Raw genomic sequence first — 16,798 nt, 5'->3', positions numbered from 1 at the left:
ACTAATCACAATACATTTTGAACGTCAAGCCTTTGTTGAATGTTCACGTAAACACTGTCTTGCACTGTCTAATCTAGCCACGATCGAATTGAGGTAATGCTTTCGGGCTGCACACTTGCTTGCTGTTCACTAGACACCACGTCGGATGTTGTATTCACAATTCGCGCACTAACTTTTTTACGGAAAAAGTCCCTTTCGCGTAAACAAGCACTCATCTGTCCAAATCACACTGTAGGTATGTACCTAGGTAGACTTCCGCAATAACCATCGATAGAACTAGGTCGCGGTCGTGGCCCTCTGGCAACAACTCCTTGATAAGGCATTCCGTATTTTTACGCAAAAGCCGCCGTCTGCGGCGCTCGCATCTGGGTACCGCCAGCACTGTGCCGGTGATTGAAATTGAAATCCAGAACTTCGTCCTCGAAGCGCACGGAATCTCGTCAAGTCAGGATACGGCTGCGCTCCCTGAAGCGCTGCGCGGCTCCAAACAAGCAAGGTATGAAGGTTTTCGACTCGTCAATGTTTCTCGTCGGCCAGTTAGTGTGCCCGAAACATAATTTCACCTGCGTTTTGTTATTGATCAAGCGCGGCATTGTAATAAACCACACATACACTGCAATACGTTTGGGCGCATTGGACGGACTGGGACGATTATTTATGTTGTTGCGCTCCCGCATGCCGATCGGCGGCTCAGCGCGGGCTGTGGGCGCGGAGCGACTGGCAGCGATATCAATATGGCCGACTCACGCGGCGCGGCACGTGGCAGTGGTCGTTGCCCTCGGCCGGCTACTACGATAGTGCGTACAAACGAATACTCACCGCGCTCAAAGGATGATTTATTTTTTATTTTTTTCGAAACATTCTTTGTCGTTTTACTCGAAAACTAGCCTGAATTTTTTTTTAAAAACACTTGGGTTGTATTTGTATGATTTTATTAGATGCGTTGGTAAAGTATGATCAGTACAAAAAATAACACCTTATATAATTCTTTATAGGTCTGGGAGGCCATCAAAAAAAAAGTGCGTGCTCTTGACCCGAATGACTACTATGACATGTATACCTCTAAACTCAGTCTGAACTGAGTTACGAGCATTAGAAGTTTGATGATTTTACATACTAGATTTGCTTTTTGCGCTCAACTTTTGTAAGAAATTGCAACAAAATAGTGACATTGTATGTGTAAACAAACAATACCATCTATTAAAGGCTCCAGACATCAACATGGAGCAGAATCAGCGCAATAAAAAAATAGCTCAATATTTTGTTGCAATTTCTTACAAAACTTGCGCGCAAAAAGCAAATCTTAGTAGGAAAATCATCAAACTTCTAATGCTCGTAACTCAATTCAGACTGAGTTTATACATGCCATAGTAAGTTTGGTTTATTACACTATTTTGTAATCAAAAAACAAAGTTTGGTCGATGGCCGCGCGAAAAAAAAGACGCCACCTTCCATACAAAATACAAAATCTGGCATTGCCATTTGGTATGTTTATGTAAGTACGAAGACATAGCAATGTTATGGTACCATTGAGCTGGTCTGATGATGGAATCATGAGGTGGCCATAGGAACTTTTAATGAAACGGCGGCATCGCATCGAATTTGAGTTCGTTGGATTTGTCTTTTCGAGCACTTTAGTACTAGATGATGTCCAGGGTCCTGATGATGGAGTCAGGAGGTGGCCATAGGAATTCCTAAACGAAACGGTGGAAACTTATCGAGTTTGGGTTTGCTGGATTTGTCTTTTCGAGCACTTTGGTGCTAAATTGTATTGTAATTGAACCAAGGCTCTGAGATTGAGATACTACTAAAAAGTGTAAAATAAAATTATAATAATTAAAAAACTTTTTTAAAAATAATCTTTTATTCTGAAATGCAGTTGTACTAAAATGAAAAAAAAATAATTGTACTTATGCAAGGTTCAAATAATTCCGAAAGCTTGTAGCGCAAACATAAAAGAGGAATAAATTCCATGAGCGATACAAGCTTTCGAAATTATTTGAACCTTGCATCCAATTATTTTTTTCGTTTTATTATCATGACAATGTGTTAACGGATTAACGATTAACGTTAACTTCCGTTAAATCTTGCGAAATGTAACGTTTTAACGTTTAACGAAGTTAACTTTTTTATTAACGGTTTAACGATTAACGAAGTTAACTATTTGATTAACGGTGCCCAGCTATGAGCATGATTCCATATGACATTAGGCTATGAAAGTAGCTAAAGTAGACTAAGCGAGCTGTTGAAACATCGGTTAATGACCGTATCCTTTTTATTGCAAAAGCCGCTGAGCTGAGCTTTCCCGCCAGAGTTTCTATATGGGAGCCCCACTGGAGTTTTGAATCCAGGGTAATTCCCAGAAATACAGTAGATTCTACCAGATCGATTGCATTATTATTAAGTTCTATTTGGGTACTAACTGTTTTTACGTTAGGCAAAGAGAATTTTATACATTTTGTTTTCTTTGCATTCAGTTGTAGATTATTTGTAGTGAACCAACTTAAAAACTTAAAACTCTTGTTAGTGCATTATTTACATCGTCAAAGTTATTTTTACTTCTATCAATATTAAAAATCAAAGATGTGTCATCAGCAAATAACACGATTTCGCAAGAGTCTTTAACAAAATATGGTAGATCATTAATGTATAATATGTTACGGTCAAAGTGATAAATGTGAAAATTATGAATAATCGCCGGTTATTATGAATAATTACCGCATGATTTGGTTAATGTGATTAATATGAGGTCATTTATGTGTGTATAAAACTAAATAGGCGGCTTAGGGGTGGCCCAAGGGCCACCCCCGCCGCACCTTAACCTATTTTTCACTTTAAATCAAAACATTATGTTATAGGCATCATGGAAAAGTAATATTATGCAAGAAACATTCCAAACTCATTATGCCAAATTATATTAATATATGATATCAAAACGTTCAAAAGTTTGGCTGTACACGAGCACGTACACAAGATGTTGTTCTCTTTTAAGAAATTTGTTAGTACTAAGGTTGAATTATTAAATAATCACTGTTAAATGTGATTAATTTATCACTTTTACCGCGACTGTCGGTAATTATTCATAATAACCGGTTATTATTAATAATTTTCAATTTATCACATTAACCGTAACATATATAAAAAACAAGAATGAAAAGGACCTACTTTAGAGTAGTTTAAGGCCCAAAAAAGATTAGACGGATGTAGACATGCGACGTTGTTCGACTACGACGACGATAAATTGGTGTTAACATATTTCATGCAGTGGTTATTAAATAAAGTATACTGAAAAGGCATAACCAAAATGAAAAATAATCCATGGCAATGTTAAGCCTACCTATCGACCCGAACGAGGCATGTTAAAACTGAGTGGATATGGGACAATCGTCTATTCCATCTGGGATATAAAAGCTCAATATCCATTATCCATCTGGGATTTAAACATTGTTTTTAGAAGCTGCCGACTTTGTATGAAATGTAACATGAAACGAAAGACAATAATAATTGTTGGTACAGCGAGCTAAGCCGTTCTCACCGCGAGCTCCACGTTCTCCGCCCGGTTTAAATTTCAAACAAATTCCTATGAATGTAAAGGTGGACGTACATTCTAGCGCATAGCATTTTCAATTTCACGTGTGGAATTTTCGGCTAAACTGGACGATGTTGCTTGAATGCGCTGGCGTGGGTGGGTCCCTCTACGCCAATCCTCCATTAGCTTCTGATAAGTTAGGGAGGGTCCTTTTCCGGCAGTGGATGACCTGATGATAATGATGATGACTATCCACACCACAAGAGACGCACACACCAGATGTTGTAAATTTTTAAGATTGATTATAATTTGATACGGCTACGGCTATTATTACTATTTTTAGCACGTTCGGCAAAAGTGTATAATAATCATAACGCTTTTAGGTTTATGCATTGCTAATAATGTGTAGTTACCTTAACGAATCTAGCTGAGCCGAGGGCTTATAAACGCAACAGGCCAGCGCAAAAGTTTAAATCAAAGGCTTTTTTTTACATTATATCAAAATAAATCCATAGGAACTACTACCAGTTGCGATGTATTTTATCTTTAAGCCGCAAAATTTTAGTACAGAGATGGACCTAGCCATGTCATAGGGCTACCATATTGCAAAAAATAACTTTTGGTAATATCAAGGTTTATGTTTAAAGACATCCAGGGTGCGAAATTTATGAGAGAAGCCTCAATATTTTATCTAATAAAAAAGTTAGAAAGGTTATAAATACATTCAGTAAAATAATTATGGTGAGTCAAGTCGAATCTCAGCAAGTGCCGGCGTAATATTTTACCGTGAATCTCATTAAATAAAACTACTGGAAGTATTGAGAAGGCAAATAACGGCTTTTTACCGTCATATCGTTGTAAATTTCTTGAAATTCAATACTGTGAAAATGACTTAAGGGTTTTCGCATCAAAATGGCGTTAAGGCCCTTTGGTTAAAGAATGATCTACGATTAGATTATATAAGTGACTTTAATCACCCTCTATGCATTTTTCTGATCTTATGCTTCCATTAAAGCACCCATTTACCGGTCAAATTTATTTTTATGGACGAGCAACGCTTTATAACGTGGGCATCATAGTATTGATTTTATAATTTTGCCAGCGGGAGCCGCGGGACGTGCCATTACTGCCTTTCATTCCTTCAAATTGGCAAAGCCCGAGAGATATTTAGTGCAACATTCCGAAAAAGTGTAGTGTAGTATTATACTCGACAGCATATCGGAATATACACTTTTATTGCAAAATAGCATATATTGCAACTGCATGAGATGTTTTAATTGATGTCCTAAGAGTCGAACACCATTTTGTTGACAAACGTCAGTGATCGGTACTGCGCCGAAGCCATAGGGCTGATTTCGATAAAATGATGTGTGACGTGAGGTGCCAAACTGCGGAAAATGGCGGAGGAAATACATGAATAAGCATGAATTATATTTTGTGTTTCTATTGTTATTCAGGCAGTTTAAAATACTGCACAGTATTAATTACACCACCGTTTTCACAGACATAGTTTATTGTCTTTACAATGCAAATGGGTGAAGAATACACGTGCGTGCGTCAATGCTCGCTCTTGAGTGTCCTGTCGATAAATATCCCAGTAGGTGCCGTCCCGCGTGTTTTGTTTTCGATGCAAACTCGCGGAGAGGAACAGGCCTGCTACTACTTATTAAATATTCTGTGCCGCGGTGTAGCTAATCGAATTAGAAATGTAGTGCCAACTAACTTCCTTTGCGGTCTAGTTTGACAGTAGGGCCGTTTAGCTATCCTGGGTTTGTTTCCCGAGTGGGACAGTTAGTGACAATGTGCTTCATAGGACACTTTAATAAGTCATCTCGAATAGTGGATGAATTGTGCTCAGCAACTTAGCAGACACAGCGCTTTTAGTCCTAACCTAAAAAAGAAGAGACATTTCCATACGAACCTACAAGAAATCATGATTTTTTCACTGGTAAGTATGGAGTCTCGACGCACAAGATACGAGAACTAAACTGACCATTAGGCAATATTAAGCTGGGTGGCACCATATTACTTTAACAAACGTCAAAAGTCTGTCAAACTTCATACAAAAACCTCCGGATATCGTACTAGTTACGGTTAAATAGGTGATGCGACTCAACCTTAGACATCTTTATTAAAAGCTATAGGAGCATTTAGCAAAGTAAAGTGGTCACTGGTCACCTATATTGTTTGATCCCTTTCAATTTGTATTTAACCATTGCACCTCAACGTTCCTGCCTTGGTTGCGGTGAAATGTCGATTATCGGACGCACCGCCGGCCTGCGGTCGATCCCTGATATTCACCCAATTGCGGTCATTATAATATTTTAGTGAAAATCTGTGTAAGTACTTAATTGCCCTGTCAACCAAATTATATGACGGCAATTTTCATATTGTACGCAAGTAATTCATTTAAATCGATACTTAAGTAATAACTTAACTATCACAATAATAATTAGGCTGTGTGTGGGTGACCTCTACAAATAAGTAATCATCTAGATTATCTAAATTAGTGTGATTTGATTATGTTTATGTGACTGCGTGTTTTCAAGGTTCTGAAAAACACCTACCTTTCTTCGAGTAATCGTGAAACACACATCAAAAAACCGAATTTATAAGGGCATTAACCGTAGACGTGAATAAAGAAAATAAATCCTCTTTAAAAGTAAATGGCAGATATTTGAAAGGAAAAAAGGAATCTTAAATCTGGGACACACGTGCCAGCGTTAATCGTCTTTTTATATCGTTTGGCATACGCCAACGCCAGCGACTGAAAACCAGACTTTTAAGGTCATAGCACCCTTATCAACCCGGAAAGGGATCAACACCGTATCGCCTTTCGCCGCGCTGTCAACCGAGGCGAGGCCTATATGCTTATCGTGATAAGTGTGCTTTGCAGTACGAAGTTTCATACAAAGAATACTGACCGTCTCGAATTGTTACGGTTAAGATCCGTTTTCGGGTTGATAAGTGTGCTTCATCCTTTACTTAGTGTGGGTCTAGTCATCGGAGCGACAGCAAAAAGGCTGAACACAAAAGCGGAAAGTTGATCGAGTTAAAATACACTTTAAACAGCTCAAAGATGAACTATCGTGTATCGAAGCTTTTATAGCATCCTGTGAAAGTTTGTGAGGATGGATGGATAGATCTTAGATGGATGTTTTTTATTTTTTCACGCAAGAAGTACTAAACGGATTTGAGTGAAACTTTACAGGCATTCTTAATTACTGACAGAACTCTATATCTCAGATATAGACAGTTCAAATTCTCAAATACTTATGTTGGGACAGAAATAATTAACATACAGAAACCTTCATGAGCAAGTCTGACTGTTTTTTTTCTTTTCTTTCACCACTTCTCTCGATTTGTTAAGTTTACTACTTTCTGTGGATGTTCAATCTATATGTCATAGTCAAAGGTCGATATGCAGTCTCTTCGCGGAATGACTGGTTTATCCTAGGTTTGACTAAGGCCTTCAGGCAAACCCCGAAGTGATTTCTAATTTCGGCCTTTGACTAAGTCAAACCTAGAAGTGCCTAATCTGTTCAGTCAAACGTCGAAACTAAAATAATCTGTATCGGGCTTTGCCTAGTCAATCCTAGAAACGACTGGCAGACTCGGTCAGAAGTAGACAGAAAATAGAAAACCGGCCAAGTGCGAGTCGGATTCGCTCACGAAGGGTTCCGTGCGACTCTGTTCTTGTATGGGAGTTTTAATATTGAGCAGAAAACTGCAAAAAGTCACGTTTGCTGGGGAGGGGAGGGGCTCAAATATTGAAGTATTTTATTGATTTATTTATTTTTAAAGTTAATAAAAAACTAAATCTTTTGAAAATGATTCATGAGTTACGAGCCTGGTGACAGACAACATTTAGCGAAGTCATAGTAATAGGGTCCCGTTTTAACTCTTTATCCTTTAAGCCTTAAATGACCTTCTGTTACCTTAAAGTTTAAGGTAATAGAACCCTAAAAATTAGTAATTTCAAGATCGGTCTAGAAACACTGACAAACAACCGCAGTAAATAATTTTAGTTACTCATACCTTCACCTAAAGAACCGACCGTAACGCCTTTGCAATAAATTCGAGATCAGAATGAAGTATAGTTTAGTTTAAAGTCTTATTGAGGTTTGACTAGTCAAACCCCGATTTCATTAAATTGAGTTTCGACGTTTGCCTGACCAAATTAGTTACTCCTAGGTTTGACTAACATTATTTAGTCAAAGGCCGAAATGTTTGGGCTTTGACTAAGACTTCTAGTCAGACCTGAGGATTGACTAGTCAAACCTAGGAGTGCCAGAACTTCGAGGTTTGACTATAACATATACATAATCTATACTAAGTAATATTATGAAGCTGAAGAGTTCCAGACAACTACTGGTCCGATTTGACATTTTTTTTTGTTTGATAGCCCATTTATGGAGGAAGGCTCAAACTATTTTAACGCGTAAGTATAAAGTCGCGGGGCACAGCTAGTTCAAGATAAAATGAAATCACTCGTAATAGACACTCAAATTGTTTCAACCAAAACCATTATAGCTAAATTAATAATAAACGAAGCAGGAATATACAAGAGTTTATTTGACCCACTTTATAGGTCAAACGGCACTGGCTCAAGCTACCTGAGACGATTCTGAAATAAATCTACGTCATAGACTAAAAACCTTATAGACAAACCTTTTAAGCTAGCGGTGTTTTTTATACTAGAGTGCGTTAAGAAGTTGAGCGCAATAAAGAAGCTCTTACGAAGGAAATTCAGACGGGTGACGCCGCGGGCTAAAGTCAATGAAGCTCTCGTTACATTGAAGTATTTATTTACTATGGGCTAGACAAAACTATTTAGTGTTAAAGATCAAGCCGCAGGCAGAAGCTAATTATCCACTCGTTGAATCGTCTTTAGTTACTAAGTATGGGCTAAACAAGACTATTGTAGGATTTAAAAAGGCGTGACATAACTTCAGGCCGTGTATCCAGTGCAATTGATAATATAGCAATCTAAATCGCTATTTATTCTATCTAAATCGCTTTGCTACGTCATCAAATATGCGGCTAATTGCTACATTTTCCGTAGACAAGTCTTTATTGCACCTGCGGTAGGGAATATGTAAATTATTTGTAAATAAACACTTTAGTTAACTCCTAGAATCTCTGTAAGATAATTTGTTTTGAAATCTTACTGGAAATGTTTAAACTTTTTAAGGAAATAGCTGAACGTGACGTCAAATGTTACGCGTCCATCTTACGAGTACCTTTATTGGACCACGGTAATTTGACTCTGTTTTTCCAACGTGGACAGTGACGTCATGAGATTTTTAATGTATTTTTTCAGATGTTTGTTGCAGTAAAGCACTGAATGCACTGAAATATGAGAAATTAAAAAACGTTGCATATTAATTATTCTGTTCAATCAATAAAACTTTTGTTATAAAATGCTACCATTATTTTACTTTTTCATTCGCAAATTGAAAAGCCATACCCAGACACCCATTTTGTAGGCACAAATAATAACATTCTGTACTTCGGATTTCGCCGTGTATTTTAAGCCGTGGTTTTTAATTTCGTGGCCAGTTGCATGTATTGCAGGAAATTTTAAAGCCTGAAAAGGCGGCGTAAATTCACGCTTATTTTGTTTGCGCAGACCACTAACGCTTGTATAGACCACGGACGCCAAATAAAACGTAAGCAATATTGCTTGCACATTAACGACATTATCGTTAGGATAAATCGTAGGCCTAATTAAATAAGATTTTGGTCGACGCGAAAAGTTAGTAGGACAATAATTTAATAGATAAATCCACACATACTCGTATATTGCGTAACGCGATTATCACACCGCCGCGGTACACGGGACGACAGATTTAATCATTATATGCAAGTACCTCAGTTTGTATAGAAAACACGCGCGGCACAACACACTGATAACGCGATTGCGCGCGGGATTCGTTATAATATGTCGCCACGCGGACCGCGGCGGAGCGCGGTGCAGTGTGATAATCGCCTAACAGTAATATAAATGTTAACCATCATCTGTTAATTTGATCCCATTACGATGCATACCGACCGATATGATTAACCCGACATTTCGCTTTGAGGTGTGAAGTGTCACTGGATGATTTGACCGCTGCTGCATAGTGGAGGGATTGAATTAGCTCATAATTGTATTATCTGTCCTAATCCGATATCAATGTATGAATGTATTAACAACTAGCTTTTGCCCGCGGCTTCACCCGCGTGAAATTTAGTTTGTCACGGATCGTCATAAATTATAGCCTATATGTTATTCTGGATTATGAACAATAATACTGTAAAGTTTCATCAAAATCCGTTCAGTTGTTTTTGAGCCTATTCATTACAAACATACAAAAATAGGTACAAATCTTTCCTCTTTATAATATTAGTATAGACTAGCGGCCGCCCGCGACTTCGTACGCGTGGATCCCATTTTACCCCCTTCATCTGTCTTACGCGGTTTAGATTTTTTCATACAAAAGTTTTTTCCCGCTAACTCCCATTCCCGTGGGAATTTTGCAATATCCTGTTGTAACTAAGCTTTAAGTTTACTAAGGTATCTGCATGCCAAGTTTTAAGCGTCTAACTAAAGCGGTTTAGATTTTTCATACAAAAGGATTTTCCCACTAATTCCCGTTCCCGTGGGAATTTCGGGAATTCCTTGTTGTAACTAAGCTTTAAGTTTACTAAGGTACCTACATACCAAATTTCAAGCGTCTTACTTAAGCGGTTTAGATTTTTCATACAAAAGGATTTTCCCGCTAAATCCTGTTCCCGTGGGAATTCCTAAGTATACTATAACCTGCCCAGGAGTATGAAGAATAATTGTACCAAGTTTCGTTAAAATCCGTCAAGTAGTTTTTGTTTCTATAAGGAACATACAGACGGACAGACAGACAGACAGACAGGCAGACAGACAAAAATTTTACTGATTGCATTTTTGGCATCAGTATCGATCACTAATCACTCCCAGATAGTTATTTTGAAAATATATTTCATGTACAGAATTGACCTCTCTACAGATTTATTATAAGTATAGATAATACTGTAAAGTTTCATAAAAATCTGTCCAGTAGTGTTTGCGTTAAATAGTAACCAACATTCAGACATCCACACAAACTTTCGTATTTATAATATTAGTAGGATTAGCATACAATGTAGGTAGGTACTGAATTACTGATAGAGATACGTTCTCTAATAACGCTTGACCAAGGCGTTTTATTTTTTCAAGACGTTTTGATTTTTGATTTCGTGATAGTCTCTTTCCATCAAGTGAGCTTCCTCGTCGTGGATAAGAAAATCACTCAAGATATTTTATTATCAAACTTAACTTATGTATGAGTACACAATTGGAAATACGAGTACATTAAGGACAGTGTTTGATTAACAACGTTAAGTGTTTGCTAGGTTCAAAGGTAATTTAACAGGATCCTAGGTGGTGTGGAAATACTTCACCCATTAGTGACATTACACACTGATTAAGCAAGCATGAAGCAGGCCTTGGGGAAATCTAGCAGTCCTCTAAAAAGGATGACCAGGGATAATATTAAATTGTTTTTATCGCGACGCAAAGGAGTGATAAATTATTGTGTTTATCAACCTAGTAGTAAGTATATTTGTTATTTTGTTTATTATCTTATCTCATACCTTGGAAACTAATTAAGTTGCTAGGAGTATAATAAGTATTTCAAAGCTTTTAAGTTTACGAGTTAAGTACTAATTCTTTGTGATTCACAAGAGGTAAATTTTAATCATTAAGTTTGACAAATTGCTAATTTTGGTACTTAAAACATGGCGAACGATAAAAAATAATGTTCTAATAAATAAAAAATATGACTAAGCCAAAATGCGTGGTATTGCTAAATTTTATCACAATACCCAGTCTAGTAGCTTAGTAAACTGTAGCGCTTATATTTATGCATTCTTAACGACCAAGATTTCCCTTTTAGCCTTCACGAAACCTTGATACAAAGGAATTTTGGTACGAACAAAAATATTTCTACTAAAATATAGGTATCTAAAGGTCATCGCACTTTATAAATCCTGAAAATCCTTATATGAAATAGTATAGAGCATCGCGCACCTATACGCACTGAACGCGCCAAACGCGCCGCATTTTCCTAAAATGCTGTACCTACTACCCGTTCGCGCTAAGTTTGCCGGTCCGTGGAATGCGCGTCCCCTCCCCCAACCGCTATTAAACGCAATTAGTTAGTGATTAAACTCAAATAATGTGTCTTATTTTACGCAAATACACAATTTTTATAAATAATAATAAATAAAAAATATTTTAAATATCGTTTGTTAAAGTTATAGACGCTTTTCTTCGAGTGACGTCATATCGCTAGCGGTTAACTTATCGCGAACGGATAGTAGGTATACAGATTCCGCAAGCTGGTGCGGATGACGTCATGAAATTCGGCGCGTTCGATGCGGGCGGCGTGTGCGGCGCATGTGGCGCGTACGGTGCGGATAGATGCGCGATGCTCGATACTATTTCATATAAAGATTTATAAAGTGCGATCACTGTGCGCAAGGCTATGAGAAAATGCGATGACTGCGGCGCGTAAGATGCGGGCAAGTGCGCGAGGCTATGAGAAAATACGATGACTGCGGCGCGGACAAGTGCGCGTACACCTTTAAGTATGAAGTTTGTGAGATTCCTTAATTAAGGTTAACATTTTGACTGATCTACTCAGATACTACTTATGTATTGTTAATTATTTACTTGAAACGGATCTCTTTTGGAAAAACAATAATAATTATGCCGGGGAGCGTTCACACGACAGACACCACTGAAAAGGAGATGTCAGCTAACAGTATACAGGGTGTTAGGTAAATGGGTATATGAGCCGACACTAGCCCATGTTAACATTGATATCTTCATTTTATTTTTTTTAATTTTCATACAAAATAAATTTTATAAAATCCGATTGTATGAAAATTAAAATAATTAAAATGAAGATATCAATTTTCTGACTTCACCATACCATTTATATGCCCATGTTAACATGGGCTAGTGTCGGCTCATATACCCATTTACCTAACACTCTGTATATACACTATATGTTTTTTATAATGATTCTAAGAAAGTAGTAGCTCCTGCACAGAAGGCAGTGAAACATATGTATTATTATTGCATGCGGTTTTTTGCGTATATGGAACTTTCAGAAGAACAGTTCTTAATAACTTTGAGATAGCGCTAGTCGTGCAGTAGGGTGCAAGGAAGAGGGGCAGCCATAGTAGATAACACAGAGTCGTTCAGGAGAGTGCAGAGAGGAGGTTCAGCAACCGTAGTTAAGGATCGGCTGGGAGGAACAAGGATAGGCAAATCCAACTCGTGAGACTTGACTGGTTAAGGCGGCCCTTTTCGAGGTTTGGGACCCTGCGGGTGACGAGCCATTGGACGTAGAGTAGTAGAGAGGGTCATAAAATAAATATACGTAGGTATATTTTCTACTTTGTCGAACATAAGCACGAGAACGGTTTATCCAAAACATATGAATTTAGTCTTATTCAATGTAGGATTGAATGCCCTTCAACCGTCAACCGTCATGAAGATCAGTTTTCGATATATTAAGTACTTTACGCGGTTTAGCGGTAAAACCGCAAAAATGGCCCTTTCGAGGGGCCCCACCACTTAAGCACAACTCCGCCGAAGTTGAAAACCTAGGATAGTATTAATGGGCAACAAATGAAGCCATTAAAACAATAAAATCTTTTGTAGGAATTATTTCCGATTTAAAATCTAACTCTACTGACATATTAAATGGCCGACGAACCACGGAAACAGCGAACTAATACCTACCGGTACCGATTTTATTAATCTAGAAAATATCTTTGCAAGGGAACGCAATTCCACGATGTCAATTGTTCATTCACCTGAATGCAGCCACCTTTAAAATACTACTCGACATTTTTAAAATGTTTTGCCCGAGATCATGACTTCAAAGAATATTATAACGTATTCAAGAACAATTCAAAAGTTTCAAAACAATAATACAAACTTAATAAGCATCGCAATTTAATACCGGAATATTTTTGTCTTAATGAGATTTCTTTGTGAATAGTTGAACAATTTAATAATGGCAACAAAAGATTTGTTATATTAGTTACTAAAGTTTTACGTTTTACGGGAATGTTTTTATGTATAAGGAAAAAACGATTAATGTCACCATTCAAAGCTAGATGAATGTCTCAAAGCATATGTCGCCATATTTAATTTAACGAGTAGGTATTAAAAACTGGTAGGTGTCCACGCAAAATATTCCACCAAACTAGCTTAGTGCCAGTCAGTGAGCCTACTTATAAAAGAACTTTAACAAATTTTTTTTTTCAACTTATTACCTTACCTTCTTAGCCATATAATGAATTAATGATTTAGAATATTAAGGAGCATCTCCAGAATTCTTCAAGCAGATTAGCAGGCCATATTTTAGTATTCTCTCATTATCATTTTGTCCTACCTTTGGATAATAGAAATCAACTTTAGACTGCTCATTAAAGTACTAGAAGAAGATAGGTATCGTCTACATAAAAAGGAGTCCGTAATTATTGAAAGAAAAAAATGTTGTGAATGTACCGGCCGGACCGGTCGCATAACGCACGACCTTGGTTTTTGTCAAAATAACGAATTGTTACAAGTTCAAACAGCTGGGCTACGGTGCTAAGCCTATTAATAAGCAAGCTTGGAACCCCAAGAGTGAAATTATTTCTAGGTTTCGCGTAAATACGGGCTCAGGTGGATAACAGTACCCTCATTGCAGGGGTGGCGGGTGATTACCTTCCTATTTACCTAGTCCCATAGCTTCGTATTAGTTTAGAGGTATTAAGGGGCAGTGTTCAGGGAAAACGCTAATAAACTTAGTTTTTTTTAAATATTATCTCAATCGAATAAGTAAACGTATTCTTGGTTAGATAATAGCCACGATAGCCGAACAGTGAAGGGGTCGGAATGGCCGACTCGTGATCCGGGGAACGCCGGTTCGGTCCTTGCCGCCGCTCGACTGTTGTGGTAAGCTCACTACAAGCATAGTTATCTTACTACAAGGGGCTAACGGAGCTATTAGTAATTTGTGAAATAACAAATTACATGAAATGAATTGATAGAAAATTGTTTGCACCAGAGAAAAGTTTTTGCGTGCCGGCAAGCGTAGCGTGGGACGTCTACCTAGAAGTTGGACAGATTGATCATCATCTTGGGTTGCGGGACACCGCTGGATGCAGGCAGACCTCTTCCAGTTCTCTTCGACAAATCTGGAATTGTTAAAATGGTGATGATGATACACCGAAAGTAACCAATTTATTATTTACCTACTTCAGAAAAATAACAGTATCATACTGGGTATCATACTAAGGATAATACTGAGTATCATACTGGGTATCATACTGAGTATCATACTACGTGTCATACTGAGTGACATACTGAGTGTCATACTGAGTGTCATACTGAATGTTATACTTACACAATGTGTATTTATTAATGAACTTGACGTACTGTCGTCCGTTTAAAAGTGGTTCAATTAAACGCTCGCCCACTACAATTTCAAATTTCAGGCCTAGGGGGGGGGGTAGCCTTACCCAGCCTCTGGGCCTGGGGGAGGGGGGGGGGGGTCGGTCAAGTCATACCCAGTTTCTGTCCTGAGAGGGGGGGTAAATCATACCCAACTTCTGGCCGAGGGAGAAGTCATGCCCAGTTTATGACCTGGGGAGAGGAGGGGGGCGGGGGAGTCATACCCAGCTTCTAGGCTAAGATTAAATAATTTCCAGGAGGGAGCAGCTGTCCTTTCCTGCAGCAGCTGGCCCGCCCATGGGAACGGCGAATAGATAGGTAGGTACGTAGGTTAAACTCAGAAAAACTAAATAACAGGTAGGTATTGCGTGTACATCGAAATGATCTTCATAGCAATGTCTTGCTTGTAGCCTAGGCAGAGTGTATCTGCCTCAGCTATACCTTATTGTTAGAAGTAAATAAATTAATACTTATACATTTTTATATTTTCAGAATTGAGTTCTCTCGACGTCGGACGCGTGTCGAGTTGTTATGCGAATATTATTATCTAGTTCACAACAGTTCGTGCTCTTTGTAGTAGTGCATTTCGGGTGTGATTGGCATAAACCTTAACTGCGAGCAAGTTGTGAGAGGAACGTTCCTCCCGTCTCTTCTAAGCCTCACTCGGAACTGTTCGCCACTGTTTCGTGCTACATCGGCCTACCGCAAAAAAGGACAGGTGTATGTGCTTAGCCCCATCTCACTTACGGCACCTCTTCGCTACTCACTGTTACATCGTACCCACATCACAAAACGTAATAATGAGCGTACAAAGAAGCCCCACAAGAACCAGCTCACAGCCAGATCTGTCAACGCATCGCGATGATGACCCCATCATTGCGGCCGCTAGAAAGAGAAAGGGCCCTGAATGTCATTGCAACCATTTAGGGATGATGGAAGATTTCTACAATAAAATTATGACCTCATTTAATCTAGCTCTCGAGTCTCAAAATAAGAACATCAAATGTGCCCTTGATGGTATAGGTGAGAATCTTAGTGATTTTAAGAAACAGATGAGCGATATTAACTCGTCAATAAAAAAAATCTCTGATGAGCACTCTGTCTTGAAAAACGATATTAGTGTCCTGAAATCTGTGTCAGACTCGAACACCCAGCGTGTAAGTATGATGGCGAATGAAATTGCAGACCTACAATCCACGGCAAGTCAGATATCCGACCAACTACGATTAAAGGAGCAACAGGGTAGGATAAACAATTTGGAAATCACTGGCATCCCGGTCACGAGGGGTGAAAATTTGAATAACATCATACACACTATTGCTAAGAAAGTGGGCTTCGCTTTGTTACCTACAGACATCGATTATATCCACCGTGTTCGGCGTTTTAATTCGACTGGCACGGACAACTCGTCAAAAGTTGACAGTAAGCCCTCCCATGACTCATCCACCATCCCCAACATCATCGTCAGATTCACACAAAGACAACGTAAAAACGAATTACTTGCAGCGGTGCGAGCGCGACGAGGTATGACAACGGTTGACGTGGGCCTGGACGGTCCATCTAGCACCATCTACGTCAGTGACCACCTTGCACCACATAATAAATTACTATACAAGCAAACTCGTATACTGGCTAAACAAAATGACTATAAATATGTTTGGCTATCGGACTGTAAGATATTTGTGCGTAAAAATGATGCGTCTAGAGTACAACTAGTGTCTTGTGAAGCTGACTTAAATAAACTTAAAAAGTGA

At 38.4% G+C, this 16,798-nt stretch overlaps 1 protein-coding gene across 1 annotated transcript; it reads left to right on the top strand.

Annotated features, from left to right (window-relative positions):
- Positions 1-15,844: 15,844 nt before the first annotated feature.
- Positions 15,845-16,798, top strand: LOC135087134 (uncharacterized). The gene has a single exon (XM_063981975.1). The coding sequence runs from the start codon at positions 15,845-15,847 to the stop codon at positions 16,796-16,798; it is 954 nt and encodes a 317-aa protein (XP_063838045.1).

This window comes from Ostrinia nubilalis, chromosome Z (assembly GCF_963855985.1).
Source record: "Ostrinia nubilalis chromosome Z, ilOstNubi1.1, whole genome shotgun sequence".
Classification (NCBI taxonomy): Eukaryota; Metazoa; Arthropoda; class Insecta; order Lepidoptera; family Crambidae; genus Ostrinia; species Ostrinia nubilalis.
Note: the sequence above shows the minus strand (reverse complement) of the source record. Positions and strands in the feature narration are given on the sequence as shown.

Bases quoted from the DNA above. Each gene is read 5' to 3' on its own strand.
- LOC135087134 (XM_063981975.1), top strand. From the start codon at position 15,845: ATGAGCGTACAAAGAAGCCCCACAAGAACCAGCTCACAGCCAGATCTG.